A 16,507-nucleotide genomic window follows, 5' to 3' on the forward strand; every position below is an offset into this window, starting at 1 on the left:
TGTGCTGTGTACATGTGTCATGATTGTTTGCAGACTGACCTCTGTTGGTCCAAGCCGGAACTGCACAGGCTACATATGGTTTTGATAACTAGTCCTGCCTACTTCCCAGTTCTTAATACAAAAGAAAGGCAAAATTATTAAACACCACTGACTTTTTTTGTTCTTTTGCTTATTCTGTTTTTATCTTGACTGCAGTTTATGTTGGTGTGGTGTTGTCTTTATTGTTACATGATTTATGGTATTTTTAACTTAACTTTTCAGAATTATACGTTTGAGATGGGCAGCCATATAAATAAAAAAAATAAAAAATGTAATTTAAGTGTAGTTTTTTAGCTTTTGTCTTACCTCATGAACTTTTGGATTTAGTTTGTCATATCCTTATCTGAACTAAAATCCTTAAGTACGGAATGTAAGGGAAATATTAATTTTTTAAAATACATTTTTTGGTTTGATTATGGTAAATCTGAGAAATCAAGCCCAAACACCACATTCAAAATATCGCCTTTTTAGGTATATATTTTTTATCTTTTAAAAAATTAAACAAAAGCAAGGCAAACATTTTTTAAATATTGAATTTAAAAACTAAGATAAAATAAAACATATAAATAAACATGTATGAATACATATGTTTAAAATCTTTGCATTTCATCCTACTTGCTCAATATTTTTCTCAAGTATATTTGTACAACCTGAAATAAACAGTTAAAACAACATTGTTATCAAAGATAAAGAATAATAATCAAATTTAAATAAACCAATCTGTAATTGAAGGGTTTTCCCCAAGCCTTCCTATAAATGTTTCAACTAAAAGTGATTGCCAAAATTTTTAAATACACTTCAGTAACTTCAGTATTCAAGTTTGTTGAGATAAGAATTTGAATATATTTCTTATGTTGTAACAATTTAAGTGCCTTAAGAAACATTATCAGTGTCAATGAACATTTGGGTAATTTCACCAATATCTTCAAAACATTTGACCAAAAGGAATGGAAAATGAGTATTTTTATTAGAACTGATTCTAAATATTTTATAATCCCACCAAGCCAATCTTGTGAGTTAAAATTTATGTAATTTTAGTGGTAGGAAATGCAGTTTTGGATTATTTTCCAGATCAATATTGGATGATTTTATACATAAATTTCTTCTGAAATTCATTACATTCAGATCACAAGCAGTCCTCTCAGAATTGATTTTTATTTTATTTTATGCACAGTGGGATTCTTTAAAGAGTTGTGGCTCACTTATTTTAACCATGTCATGTTGGGAAATTCGCTGGAGAAAGCAATTTATGCTAGGAAGAGTTAGCAATAAAAGGAAACCAGACCTCCCAAAAACATAATAGCTGAAGAGCATCAAAGCTGACAGCAGCCAGAGCATAGTAAATTCAAAGAAACAGTGCAAGATCAGAAGATGTAGAGCAGGGGTGTCAAACTGGCAGCCTGTGGGCCAGATGTGTCGTGCAGACCACGCTCACCCCATTCTGCGAAGACAAAAAATGTCATGATACATCATATGACATCAATGTGATGCAGTGAGCTTGATACCCGTGATGTAGAGAAACCTAGCATTATGAAATTGCCAAGACTGACACAACTGAACAGATAATTCATCATTAAAGAGTTTTATGTAATATTGAATAATGTGTTGATTTTTATTAAGAAAAAAATATACCGTTCCTTAAGTAGATTTAAAGATTTAGGAACAGTTCTGACAAAGGATTGGTATGAGCTGAATAAATGTATTGATTATGATCTACACATCATTAAACCAATTAGTCTTACCACTACAAGACTTGTATTTAAAATAATTACTGTTCTAAATCTGCTTCTAGTTCCATTGCTTGTTACATGGTTTCATAATACAGGTGATCCTCATTCAACATGGTATTGGGACCCAAATTCCTTTTGTTAAACAACACTGTCAAAATGGTGATGTCATGGGACTGTGCCATTTAGCTATGGCAGTTCCCAACTTTTGGTTGCCATTGTTAACTGAATCCACTTGCCCTGAAGATGGCAGTGAAGGCCACAAATTATGATTACATGACCACAAAACACTACAGTGTCATAGTAGTGAGCCAATTACTGTGTATTTGGATTGTGATCCTGTGACTGCAGGAATACAACCAGTTGTAAGTGTCACTCATTCAACTCTGTCGTAAATTCAGTCACTGAACAAATGATTATTAAGCAAAACTACCTATATGCAAATTTCTTTTATAAATTTTCACATGACAGTAAAGAGGATTTATAACAAATTGCACGCTGTAAGCAAAAATATGGAGATTTATATGTACTTTATTTGAAACAATGATGTTTTAAGGTCTAGACAAATAATAGCATATAAATATGTTTTCATAGTTACTCTATAGTGCTAGCAGGCATCCAAAAATGTGGAATCCTAAACGTTCCCTTACCATAAATTAATTATCGCCACATTCATTTAATATTCATGCTGTTTTAGAACAATAAATACTTATTATAATACTGTAGATATCCTTTTATAGTTAGTTATTGCTATATTTAGCAATAAGTATAGTGAAGTAACTGATAAATGTTGCTCACGAAGAATATACTAAAAGGTTGGGAAAAGGTTAAAAAGCACTGAACTTTCATATTTTGTATCATTACAGCAGAATTGAACATTTCTTGGCCTTGTCTTCTTAGAAATAAACATTTTTTAGAACTTCAAGACTCACCAAATTGAGACAATTATTAAAAAGAATTAAAGGGCAGAATTTGTTTGATCACATTTAGTATATAAAAATATGTTTTCTGAATCAGAACTGCAAGTAAATTTGGATATACATTCTACACCCCCCCAAATATTTCATTTCAATAATATTTCTAATTAATTTCTATATTTGAATTGAACAATTATAGGTTGGAATTGATCTACATTAAACTTATTTCACAAACTTTTCTTCCTCAGGAACTGTATATGTTTTATTACAAATAATAAAATAGTGTGATTGTAGAAAGATTGCATGGTGACATGGCATGATTTAGCCATTGATGTTTCTTTCCTGGAAATGTGTTTTTAGTACAGTATAAAAGTCATCCAGTTGCAAAGATCAAGTATCAGACACTCACTGCTGCTATTTTAGATTAACCAATCAAATCAAATGACCACTGCCATTCAGAATTGCAGGGGATGAACTGGATGAGCTTATAATTGTTCTTGATGGTATGGCGTGTTGTACTATTTCTACTATGCTAGTAGTAGGCATTGAAGAGCTACGTACGTACGTGTGTGTGTGTGTGTATCTTTTTCTTGAAGATGGAAAGCTGATTTGGAAACATTCATTGTCTGGTGGGATGAATTTCAAGAGATTATTAAGGCATTTGCTGACCAATAAGTGCTTGTCTAAATTTTAAAAAATTCCCATAATGACTACAAGTAGTCCTTAACTTAAGAACATTTTCCTTAATAATGGTCTCAGAAAGGGTGATTTATGGCTTGTAAATGTTTTATAGCATTTCTAACCATAAAATGTCTCCTACACCAGCTTGTGATCTCAATCTGGGTGCTTGGTAATCTGTTTATACTTACAACTGGTTGCCAGGCACCCCACAATCATGTGTTAACCGTTTGCCGTCTTCTCTGCCAGCTTCCCCAGAAATTCAACAGGGAAGGTTGCAAGCAATGGGGGCTGGTTGAAAGAGCACCCTGTTGAAGGATTTCAGCTCCAGGCTTGAAATCCTTTGGCAGGAGCTCTTTCAGCCAGCCCGTTGAGATAAGAGGGAACCAAAACCCAAGCAGGATTTTGCAGAGAGACAGCACACTAAGATATGGAGCATGGGATACCTCAGAGGTGAGGGGAGGCCCTGGAAAGCTTAACAAAGATTATGTGAGAAATTGAATATTCACAGCAGCTTTTTAGCTATATAACTGCAGCATATATTCAGTGGTGGTTAATAGTTTTTGAGATATGTTTGGTAGAGAAGAGTTTATGCTAAATGATGGTCTAATATGTAGCAGTAAATTGTTCATAGCATGCATATTATTAGAACTATATGACCTGAATATTTCTGTATTCTCTTTTTAATGTACTTGTTAATTTATCTTCTCACTCATTTGAGAAAAATCACTTTTGTGGCAATATCAGGGACAATAGTTTTATTTATCAAATTTGTATAGCTGCCCATCTCCCCAAAAGCAACTCTTGGCAGTACAGACTTAAAAAGTTAAGATTTTCAGCATAGCATATTCCATACATGCTATCTACAGTAAACACTGTCCCATGTATTTGCTTGTCCTTTATTTATATCAGTTTGTACAGATGCTCTCTCATGTTTTTTCATCCATTCAGTTTGAATGCTTATATGGGCCTATGGTCTGTTACACTCCTCTGGTGAGGTGACACTGTCTCCCTGGCAGCTATTTCTGCAGTGGCACTCAGAGCCATGGCTGAGGTAAGTGAGCTTACTGGAAGCCATGGTACCAGTTTATGATTAAGATAAAGCAATATAACACTAATTTCAGCCTGGATTGGGTTGAACAGCATGTTAAATTTAACCTTGGTGTAGCTTAGCATTCAGTGGAAACAAAACCATTTGGAAAAAGAAAAGTTTATAGAAGCCAAGCTCTATTTGTACAATTGTTTAGAAATAGAAGGCAATTTTCTTAAGAAGATAGCAAGGATTACTTCAAGATGAAGTTTAGCTTTTAATCCCCTAGGTAAGTCTGTTTTCTAGATCTATAAAGAATAGTAAGAAGAGTAATATGTGCAGTGTGCTCAGAAAAGGAGATAATTACATTGCTCTGCTTTCATTAGACTGTCTGTACTAGAAGAGATCATTTTGGTCTATATGATAAAAGGCTTACCTAATAAACATAATAACAAGGCCTCTGGCTTTCTCATGGAATCTCAGAAGGGCATAAAACATTGTTTTAGAGAAAATCTCTGTCCTACATCTTCAAGTTGGGGAATACAGAATAGAATGTAGAATAACTGAGTTGGAAGGGACCTTGGAGATCTTCTAGTCCAACCTCCTGCTCATACAGGAGATCCTTGTAGGCTTTTACTTTAGCTGCAGATCTGTAGCAGTAATAAAAATATTGTGCTCTTTATAAAACTACAAGTTTTAATCAAGTCATGCAATTTATTTGTGATTATATTAAAACCAGCAGTACTGTGCAATATACCAAAAATTATGTCAATTAAAGCTATTGTATAATATTCTCATGAAAGAATTTGTACTGATGTGGTTTTAGTTTGTAGTTTTATTAGTTCAAATTAGAAATGATCAAATTCTGATCAGGAGCTTAGTTTATAGTATTTAAAACAGCATTCTAAAGCTATTTTATAATTTGAGTTGTACATAAAACTAAGAACTGTAAAGCTGATGAAACTGTAGGGATAATTGTATATTTCTTGAGAGAAACTTGCAAACTTTTAAACAAGTGAGTTCCATTATATTAAATATAACAGAGTGGGGTTGCAGTGTTACAGTTAGTAAACCTTATCATGCCCCAAATTAACAATATGAATATCCTAAATATTTAGAAGAAGTTTGACCAAAATTGAAAATTGAAATCTGTTGCTCAGATAGTTTGTTGACCATTAGATGACTTAAATACAGTAGAATTGTGAAAATAGTGGCAAAAGCACATTGATTATTGATTGATTATATGACATCAAGTCAGTGTTGATCATAAAGATACTCTTAAGAACAATCTGTTCCCAACCTGGTCCTGCAGATCTTACTTATCATCACTGTGATTTTAAATGCAAACACATACCAATGTTACACGTAATGTATACTTCCTAGCACCTTAAAACTCAGTAAGAAGCTTTAGGGTATTAAGTTTCTCCTAGAACATCACAGAGTATTGAGAAGTTATGCTGTACTTTGTAAATTATAGTTCTCTATATCAGGTATATATTATTGCAAATTATAGCAATATTGTATGCAACTACTGAATGGAAGTCACTTGAAATAGTTATTACGTATAATAGCTATTCCATGTGGCCCATATTCTTTTCTGTGCCATTTAATTATGCTTAGTCCGTGCAGCTATACGGAGGTAAAACATTTAGAAAAATAATAGAACAGGGGTGTCAAACTCGTATCATCATGGTGGCATCACATAATGTATCGCAACTTTTCTCCCTTTGTTAAACCAGGACAAGATAATATAATTCTAAGCAGTCTGTATTTTAACTTGATTCATACACATAGAAGACACAATTCTTGAGATGGAACTTCTTGTATAATAAGTTTGACATGGGCGGTCACAATTCAGTTTTAATAATGTTTGAGATGAAGACTGTACAAATACCATCTTCGCTTTGAGAAGACCATAATATGTGCTTTCAACATAAAGCTACAGATTGTTTTTACTTGGAACATGGATTGTGAATTATTTTAATTAGACAATTTATCAAAAAGAACATAATTCTAGTTCTGGTGATTGATGTTTAATTGCATTTTTCAGGGGAATAAAAGCAACGGCTTATAACAAAATGAAAAAACATCCACCAAACAGAAGAGGTATCGACTTTGAAGTGGGAGCCCAGTTGGAAGCTCGAGACAGATTAAAAAACTGGTATTTCTTATTTCATGATCAAACTTGGATACTTTTTTGTAATGCTGTCATATTGTGTTGCAAACAAGCAGTCAAACCAACAAATGTTCTAATGCCGATCCGTTTGTGATTTAGCTATTTATTTATTTACTTATTTATTTATTTAGCTTGTTTGACTTTATTCCAATAACATTTAAGGAAGTAATTTTCCTGAACTTGCTGGTTGTATGTGGAAAAACATTTAAATTATTAGGTTAATTTAATAACTAATAAAATATCATAGTGACATTTGTCTAAGCTTTAATATAATGTACTGAACAAAACTAGCTACATATATATTGGTATTTATAACAAATTATATAAAGAAAAAAAATAATGCTTTGCTTTAGATGTAACAATGCCGTTTAGTGAAAATGAGCAGTGGGCTTCAATATTCACTACTTCCCTTCTCTTCCATGGCACACCTGGTTTAAGAGGCTTTTGGGATTTAATAAAACATGGATTTCAGGATATCTAAACTAAAAAGAAATTGATTTAAGCACTAAAAATGGATTACTAATTAGAATCCAGGATTTTGACAGTACACTAATCATGAATGGTTGGCTCTCAGAATCCTCCCAAGATGCTACTATATCATTAAACTTATGAAATGATTTTTTGGTTTTCATTGGAAGATAAAAAATAGATATAATAAACTATAATATTTAATACATTACTCTTTAGTTATACTATCATCTTTCCAGCTTTGGTTTGCAACCAGATAAGTATAAGCATAGTTCCCAACTGCTGAAAACGTGCACATCTTTGTTCCAAATTATTTTAGTGCAAGGTAGTGCAACTTTTTTTTCAGGTGACATTTGCTTTTTGAATAGCATGTTGGAAACCATACTCTAAAATGGACTGAACGAAAGTTAAAAAATAAGCATTTTGAATTAAATATGAATTAATTAAATAGAATTATATTCCTTTTCATATATTTAATAATTACATTTTTGTTATATTAAAATTATATTAATATTTGAACAGGATTTAATATGGTTTAGTTAAGGATTGAAGGGCTGCATGTCACAGGTTGTGCACATATAAAAAGTTGTGATTATTAACTTTCCCTTAGACTAATGGTCCCCATCCTTTCAGGCTTGGCGACCCAGCAGGGAGGGAGAGGATGGTTCTGTGAGTGCCCAGTATGTGCTGCTGCTCGCGCGAGTGGAAGCACTCGCGTGAGGAGAACTGCATACATGCACTCACCTGGCATTCTCCTAGGCGCTGCTTGGATATCCAAGCATGGGTTAACTTCAGCTTGCTGCCCAAGGACTGAGTTCAAAGTTTGTAGCCACACCTCTTGGTCTCCTCAGAGGCTCAGTTTAAAAAACTCAGTCGCCCTAAAAGGACGCTTTTTGGGGCGTTCCAGTTCTTGAGCAGCAGATCGCCCCCAAAACAGGTCATCTTACAGGAACAAGAACAGGCAGCAGGGCAACCGCAGGCCCTTCCGAGGGGGGCATTCCAACCGTTCCTTTCAGAAGTTGAAGTGACCGTCACCGGTCCCCTCCCATAGCTGGTCGTCTCCAACTGTATGCCGCTCAATGGGAGGAGACAATGACGGACACTTGGATTCTGAATACAGTCTGTCACGGCTTGACCCTGGAATTCCTCTCATTTCCCCCAAGGACCTTTGTCCGTTGTCCCATTCCCAAGTCTGGCCACAAGCGCCAGCTGATGCGGGTAGAGATAGGACATTTGTTGGAGATAGCAGCCATCGAGAAAGTCCCCAGGGGTCAAGAGTGCAGGGGATTATACTCGATCCTCTTCCTGGTCCCAAAGTCTTCAGGGGGAGTAATGGCAATACTGGACCTCAAGAAACTCGATATCCATCTAGCATACAAGCGATTCAAGATGCAGTCACTTCAGACCATACTGGGTTGCATCAGGCAGGGGGGCCTCCTAACTTCCATTGACTTGAAGGAGGCCTACCTGCATGTTCCTATTCATCCAGCGCACCGCAAGTTCCTGAGGTTCCAGTTTGCCAACCAGCACTATCAATTCAGGGCCCTCCCCTTCAGCCTCTCGTCAGCCCCAAAGACATTTACCAAGCTTCTGGCCTCCATCGCAGCACATCTCCGATCTTTCCCAGTAAGACTCAAATGCTACCTGGCAACATTCTCATTCACTCTTCGTCCAGAGGCGCAAGCCCAAAGAGATCTCGACATCACCATCTGTGTTCTCCAATGCCATTGGTTCTCAGTCAATCTCGACAAGAGCCATCTGAGTCCAACATCCAGAATTCAGCAGCTTGGCGCGGTGATCAACTCCAGGAGCTGCAAAGTCTTTCTTACATGGGAGCGGGTGGACAGCATCAGATCTCTGGTGAGACGCATCCAAGCGGCCCAGTCAGTATCCATCGTATTTGTATTTATTTGTATTTAATGGATTTATAGGCCGCCCAATCCCGGAGGATCTTGTCTCTCCAGTTGCTCGGAAATCTAATCTCGTGCATTTCAGTGGTTCCTTGGGTGCATCTGCATGCGTGAGAGGTCCAATGGTTCCTCTTACCAATCCAGAGACGAAAGGCCAGCAACTCCAGAAGAGTGGTGCACCTTTCCCCAAGGATGGTTCAGTGACTCAGGTGGTGGCAGCCGGAGGCCCTGCTACAGGGAGCCTTCTTCAAAGAACTGAAGCGCCTGGTCATAACAACGGATGCCAGCCTATACGGTTGGGGCACTCATCTCCAGACTCACGTAATTCAGGGCAGATGGTCGCAGGCGGAGCTTGCCCTGCGTCATTTTCACCATCACATCAAGGGCCGTGATGTCCTAATACTGACCGACAACATTGCCACAAAGGCATATATAAATCACCAAGGCGGCACTCAATCTCAGGCCCTGATGGCAGAAGTGGAAGCAGAGCGTCACCTGGCATCGCTGCGGGTGGACCACATCTTGGGGGAGGACAACGTGGCCACGGACTGGCTGAGCAGGACTACCATCAACAACTCGGAATGGCAACTCCATCCATCGTTCCATCAGCTGTCGCAGAGGTTCAGCCCATCCCGGCCAACACGCATCTTCCCCGATTCTTTGCCAGGTTTCAGTGCCCCGGCGCGGAAGGGACAGACACCCTACGAACCTACGAAGTTGCTGGCCTCCCGGCCTCTTGTATGTGTTTCCGCCTCTTCCCTTGATATCACTGGTGATCAGGAAAATTCTGGCGGAGGAAGCGGAAGTATTGCTCGTAACACCATACTAGCCGAGAAGGTCCTGGTTCACCGACCTTGTCAGCCTGTCGGTGACCAAGCACTGGCGCATACCTCAGGAGTAGATCTCCCTCAGCCAAGGGGCCATTCAACATCTGGACCCTCAGTGGCTGCAGCTAGCCATTTGACACTTGAGGGGGCCTCCTGAGGTTTGCAGATTTTCTGACAAGGTTATCTGTACCATCCAGGCAGCCCTCCACTGTCAGAATTTACGAGACGACTTGATCTGCTTTCTCAACTTGGTGCCAGTCTCATCACGTTATCTCCACTTCTGCAACCATTCCATAACTTCTGGATTTTCTTCCAGAGGGTTGGGACAAAGGCCTTGCGCCCAACATGCTCTGTCAGCAGATGGTAGCCTTGGCCACCACTCTGTCCACGGACTCACATCTGTCCCTTAGTAGATATCCTCAGGTTCGTAGCTTCCTCAAGGGGGCTACCAATTTCAGCCTTCCTACAATTCACTGATACCCAACCTGGGATTTGTCCGTCGTCCTACAGACTAAGACCGCAGCTCTGTTAGAACCTCTTCGATCCGTCGGTTTGAGTCACCTGTCTCTCAAGATGGCCTTTCTTATAACTCTCACCTCGGCCCACAGGATTTCCGAGCTGGCCACTCTTTCAGTCAGAGAGGACCTTTGCATTGTGCATCCGGACAGGGTCATTCTTAGACTGGACCCTGCTTTTGTGCCGAAAGTCAACACTATCTTCCACAGGTCACAAGAGGTGATTCTTCCTGATTTTTGTCCGTGACCCAGACATCCAAGGGAGCACGTGTGGCATAAACTTGATGTTCGCCGTGCTGCGCGCATATATAAGAAAAGAACTGCTTTTCGCAGGTCGGAATCATTCTTTGTGTCTTTTCAGCCCATTTCCATGGGCAGGAAAGTCTCATCTTCTACCATAGGACGCTTGATATGGGCATGTATCAAGCTGGCCTACGAGCAACAGGCTAGACCGGTTCCTCCTCACTTTACAGCACACTCAACGAGGAGTGCCGCGACTTCGGCCGCGTGGGCCACGGAAGCACCCATCGAGGAGATATGCAGGGCTGCGACAAGGTCGTCACCATCTCCTTTCCTGACTACAGACTGGATGCCTTTGCTTCTGCGGAGGCTTCCTTCGGAAGAAGACTTTTACAATGGGTTATCGCGACTCCCGCGGGCCTGGACATTTCTTCTTCCCACCCATGTGCAAGTAAATATGAATTATTAGAAGGAAAATTTCAATGTATGTTAGGCAAACTGTAATTGACATAACCCAATCATTTCCAGCATTGTGCCTTTCTAGACACAATTCTATTCAGCAATTATTTGATTGGATTTCTTTTAAAAGGGTAGGCTTTTACAAGTATCAGCTTACCAGATTCTGGACTTTTTCTCTCTCAGATATAAATTGAATACTTTATAATTAAAGCAAAATAGTTTGCAAGAAAAGAAATAGAGGTAGTACTTGACTATTGACACATTTGAGCCCGGAATCATATGTGACAAGCAAAGTAGTTGTTAAGCGAGATGATCGCTTACTCAAACACTGCAATTGTGGCTGTTCTAGTCGCATTAAAGATTGTGTGGTACGTTAAGTGGAGCATAGGTAGCTCGGGGTATGGGAGGTCCACAGGCTACAGTGCCCATTGGCACATTGAAAGCTGTTACAGGCCAGGAGACCCCATTGGCTACCACTGCAGGTAGCTGCCAGGAGACCTGGGCTGGATACTACATGGCCCAATGGCATATGGAAATCTGCCAAACTGGCTACAGGGGCCAGCAGCTTCGTTTAACTTTGCATTTTCTGCAGTTGTTTATAGTTGCTCCCAAACAATGTGAGGCACAAACTTCCTACAAAGGCTGCCTTGTACCATTCTGTAACTGGGTGCCACTGCAGTTGTTCAGAGGGCTCCTTTTCCAAATTGTGCAGTTTAGAGAAGGAGCTTCCCAAATGATTGCAAGAATGGTACCAGCTTTCCATTGTGTAGAATCAGCCTTTGCCTCCCAGACCATGGCTTATTTCCACAGCCGATGGGCATTGTAGTAGTCAGTCTGGGTCTTCTGCCTGCAGCAGACCTCCTTGCACTGATGGACCATGTAGTGGCCAGTCTGGGCTTCCCAAGCATGGTGGGATGGGGACTAGATCTAGGTTTCCAAGATTCCGAGGCTTTGTACAGTCCAGATGGGCACCTGAGATGGGAGAAAGAGAGATGGGTGGGGACAGTTACAGTCCCCCGGTGTGATTAGTCATAAGAGCGGACAGACTGCCAAATGGCTGAATTATTTCTTGGCCATCCAAAGATTGTCCAGACTTCTTGGGGTTTATATGCTTTTTAACTGCTGCAAACCTGACGATATTTATGAAAAGGTTAATTGTAAAACATTCAAGGACTGTTGAGCAAAAGCATGAATAACAATCACTGTTGCCTCAGTATTTGTACTTTATATGTTTTGCCACCCCTGCTAGGATTTGAACTGGAAAATGAAAAAGTTATTATTTCAGAATAATGTGAAGAAATTGTCATGAATAAGATAAAAAAATTCACAGATTGATAAACCTCTTAGAGTTAATAAGATATTGCAGGCCCCATTGACTAGAGAGCTTCACTTGGTGAGTCCTAACCAAGAGGACTTTTGTATTGAAGCCAACACATGTATGTGAGATGAGCTGTCATATAAAAATGATTAAATAAATAAATGTGTAAGGATATACTGTTGAAAGTATACTTTCAGTTTTACTCAAATATATTCAGCAAAAACTACATCAACTTTGTTTATATAGGTATCCAGCTCACATTGAAGAAATTGATTATGAAGAAGGAAAGGTGCTTATCCATTTTAAACGTTGGAATCACCGCTATGATGAATGGTTTTGCTGGGACAGTCCTTATTTACGTCCTTTAGAAAAAATACAATTAAGGAAAGAAGGATTGCATGAGGAAGAAGGATCTTCAGTAAGTAAAAACACTGGTCTAGTAACAGAATTACATATCCACATAAATTATATAATTTAGAAATTAGAGGAACTTAACACAATTGCTAAGTTTTTCTTTTTTTTATTGAAGGTATAAGATAAAAATCTACAGATAGTCCTCGGCTTATAGTGACAGTGGAATCAGAATTTTTGTTGCCAAGCAATATGGTCTAAAATGTGGCTGCATCACTTAGTATTGGTAATTCCGCATTGCTAGTTACTGTTGTTAACTGAATTTGTTGCAGTTGTTGGGTGAGGCAGCTTCCTACCAGCTTCCCACGATCAAAACAAATGGAGAAGCCAGCAGGAAGTTGCAAGTCTCAGACCAGCAGGCAGGTAAGTGACTGCTGCTGTGAGAGATGGGATTTAAGGGGTGACGAGGGGAAAATGTGAGGAGATGTACGAGAGGCGTCATGCACGAGGTTGCAGCATGGATCAAGTAGGGGACCATTTGGGTTAAAGAGGGGTGAGGTGTAGGTTGGGAATGGCTTGTGGGGGTGCATTGGGAAAGAGGTGAGGGGGTGCTATGTGGGTCAGGGAGGATGCGTGAGAAGTGCTACATGAGTTGGGGAGGGTAGATGGGTGTGCGAAAGGTGCTGGTTAGGGAGATTGCACAGATGTGTGTGAGAACTGCTGCAGTGGGAGGGGTTGCACAAATGACTGGCATGAGCTCAGAAAGACTTCCTCAGTGTGGAAGACTTATCACATCCACTTGCAACCTTCTCTGCCTGCTTTCCCTTTGACAGTTTGGGGAAGTCATCAGGGAAAATTTCAAATGACAATAGCGTGATTGCTGGAGGCTTAGCAAACAGTCTTAAGTGCAAATGAGTTCCCAGATTGCAATCATGTGAGTACGGGAATGTTGCAGCTGCATAACTTTGGAGACCTGTCATAAGTCCCTTTGTTCAGCACATTTCTAACTGAACAGTCGCTGAACAAATGGTTATAAGTCGAGGACTACCTGCAAAGAAAAATAAACCAGGAAAACATGAAAAGTTGTTAAACATAAATACAGATTTATTTTGCTTAATTATAACTATAAATAGTATAACAAAAGAATGATAACTCACTTTCTATTAATAAGGCTAGTTTCTAATGAAAAGCTGATGAATAACATGTATTGACTTTCATTTAGGGCTTCCACCATCAAAGAACATTTTGCTGCTGAAAGTCAATTTCTCGTAAAACCATATAGATAGTTACTCTGATGAATTTCATTTAGGTTAGCCTCTGGTTAACTCAAAAGAGATTAGCAATATTCAGTTTTCAAATATTTGTGCCATTTCATAGCAGTTTGTTAATTTTGATTATTTTAATTATATCAAGCACAATCTTTGTTATGAGATGCTATTATGATAATGAATTTCTTAATAAGCTGCATAACATGTTTATAATTCAGTAGAAAGTAATTAATGATATCTGCTATTGAAAATATTAGTTTGTAACAATAGACTATTATTTTAAAATTACAATGCAGTAGCATATTTATTTTATACAATTTAGAATGATAAATGCTTCCTGTTTTTCTAGGAATTTCACATAAATGATCAGGTGTTAGCTTGCTGGTCTGATTGTCGTTTTTATCCAGCAAAGGTTACCTCTGTTAACAAGGATGGTAAGGCATCATTTGTAACTTTTAATATCTGGAACTCTATAGAGATTCTCAGTCATCCAGGTCATGGTTGTCCCAAAGGTGCTTTTTCAGGAGGCAACTGGTTCGCTTCTCATCCAAGAAGCTTCTTCAGCTCTGACAGGATAGTAGGGAATGGAAGGATTTATATTCCTTGCAGACAACCAGTAATTTGCATTCTTTTAGAGGGTTGTTGAAGCAATATCTGGAAGTATTCTCCATTATAGCATTCAGGAGTATAACAAAAAACAGTACCATTCTTCATACTGTTCCTGATTTTTATGAACGTAAATTTTAGGTGTAGTATTGTTTCTTCAAGATATATATCATTTATCTCAATGAGGATTTTAGGAAGATTAACTTCTTAAATTACTGGCATAGAGTCTAAAAAAACCTCTGACCCAGGGGTGGATCATTTTTGGATATCACCTTCAGCTCTTTAGAAGTTGTCTTGTCTTAATCAGAGCTGAAAATCATAGGCATCAATGGGAGTGGCAAAAAGAAAGGCAGGTGGAGAAGTATATGTGATAATTGTGCAAATCCAATAGTTTACATGGTTGTGTTAGTGATTTGGCACAAAGATGTAATATAAGTAGTCCTTGACTTACAATCTTTCATTTAATGATCATTCAAAGTTACAATGGCACTGAAAAAAGTGACTTATGACTGTTTTTCACACAACTGTTGCAGCTTCTGCAGGCTCACATGATCAACATTTAGGCATTTGATAGCTGACATTTATAATAGTTGCACTGTCCCTGGATCATGTGATCCCCATTTGTACCTTCCCAGATAGCTTCCAACAAGTAAAGTCAGTGACAGAAGCTACATTCACATAATGACCATATGATTTATTTAACAACTACAGTGATGTGCAACTGTGACAAAGAATAAAGAAAGGACTCCCTGTGGATTTTACTCTTCTAGTAGTTGCTAACTATAGGGGCGGTGCTCATCTCCATTTCAAGGACCACTGAGCTAGCCCTGTCGGAAGACAATCCCATGGTCATGTGGCCAGCATGATGTCATGGAGTGCTGTTATGAAGTGGTGCCTATTTATCCACTTGCATTTGCATACTTTCAAACAGCTAAGTTCATAGGAGGTAGGGTAAAGACAGGAGCTCACTCCATTGCTCAATGCTTGGGTCTTGAACATGGACCACTGGCTTGCCAGCTGCCAAGCCCAGTGTCTTAACTACTGAGCCATCGCAACTGGCAAAAAAGATAGTAAAATTAAACAAAACTGACTTAATAACTGCCTTGTTTAACAATGGAAATTTTGGGCTCAATTATAGTCATAAGACGAGGTTTACCTGTAATAATGACATTTCCTTGATTACATTGTTGCATATGGCTTCATTGTTATCATTATGCTTCATTACAAGCATTACTTGTGAAAACTATAAGGTGCATAGAAAAAGATTTTAAAATATAATATAGATTTTTTTTCTGCATTAAAATGATTGTACTTTTGAAAGAAACTAAGTGCAAAATTGCAGAATTTTTCATATTTACTAAATAACCACAACAAAGCAAGTGTTTATTCAATATTTGCTTTTAATTTGCTAACCACATTCCTTATGAGAACAGGCATGATATTTATAGCTGGAGGTGCCAAGCTTCTCTTTCTGTTTCAAGAGATCACAGCCATCTAAACTGCAGAATGAATGCTTTCCCCCACTTTCTTTCCTGAACATTATTATGTAATGTTTTTCCTGATAAAACTATTGATTTTCCACTTATATTTGACCACCATCAGTGACATTTGCATTTGCTAGATAGGTCCTGAGCTGCTTCCTCTTCTTCTGTCTTTGGCAGTCTAGGGATTCACTCTTCTGCTTTGTGGACTTGAGGCCACACTTAACAGGCCTTCAGCTCAAACCAAGTCAGTTTGCCACTCTACCTTATTCTTTATTAAAACCATAGATCTTCATCAACCAGAACTGCTTAAGTCCATTTTAGTTCCCAGCCATTACCTCCATTCTCACAGTTCTTCCTTGAGTTCCTCTCATAGTTTTAGATTACCCTTAAGGACAGCCCAGCATCTGTGCCTCTTTCACTCTCCCTTTTGGGAAGATGCCCCAAGAGAAAATATGTTACACTCACAGGTCCTTAATATGCACATCAGTTCAAAT

At 38.6% G+C, this 16,507-nt stretch overlaps 1 protein-coding gene across 5 annotated transcripts in view; it reads left to right on the forward strand.

The window, feature by feature from the left end:
• PHF20 (PHD finger protein 20) overlaps positions 1 to 16,507 on the forward strand; it is a 43,174-nt gene that overhangs the window by 1,820 nt on the left and 24,847 nt on the right. For 4 of the 5 annotated variants that reach the window (XM_087720283.1, XM_014053405.2, XM_087720284.1 and 1 more), the window contains exons 2-5: positions 4,313 to 4,415; positions 6,442 to 6,552; positions 12,551 to 12,722; positions 14,273 to 14,357. In XM_087720283.1, coding sequence (XP_087576409.1) covers positions 4,318 to 4,415; positions 6,442 to 6,552; positions 12,551 to 12,722; positions 14,273 to 14,357 — 466 coding nt within the window. In that variant the 5' untranslated portion in view covers positions 4,313 to 4,317. The remainder of the gene's footprint in view (positions 1 to 4,312; positions 4,416 to 6,441; positions 6,553 to 12,550; positions 12,723 to 14,272; positions 14,358 to 16,507) is intronic. The other variant, XM_087720285.1, reaches the window with a different exon arrangement.

The sequence above is a fragment of the Thamnophis sirtalis genome, unplaced genomic scaffold (genome assembly GCF_051295495.1).
Source record: "Thamnophis sirtalis isolate CommonGarterSnake01/CBP01778 unplaced genomic scaffold, rThaSir2_p1.2 scaffold_7, whole genome shotgun sequence".
NCBI lineage: Eukaryota > Metazoa > Chordata > Lepidosauria > Squamata > Natricidae > Thamnophis > Thamnophis sirtalis.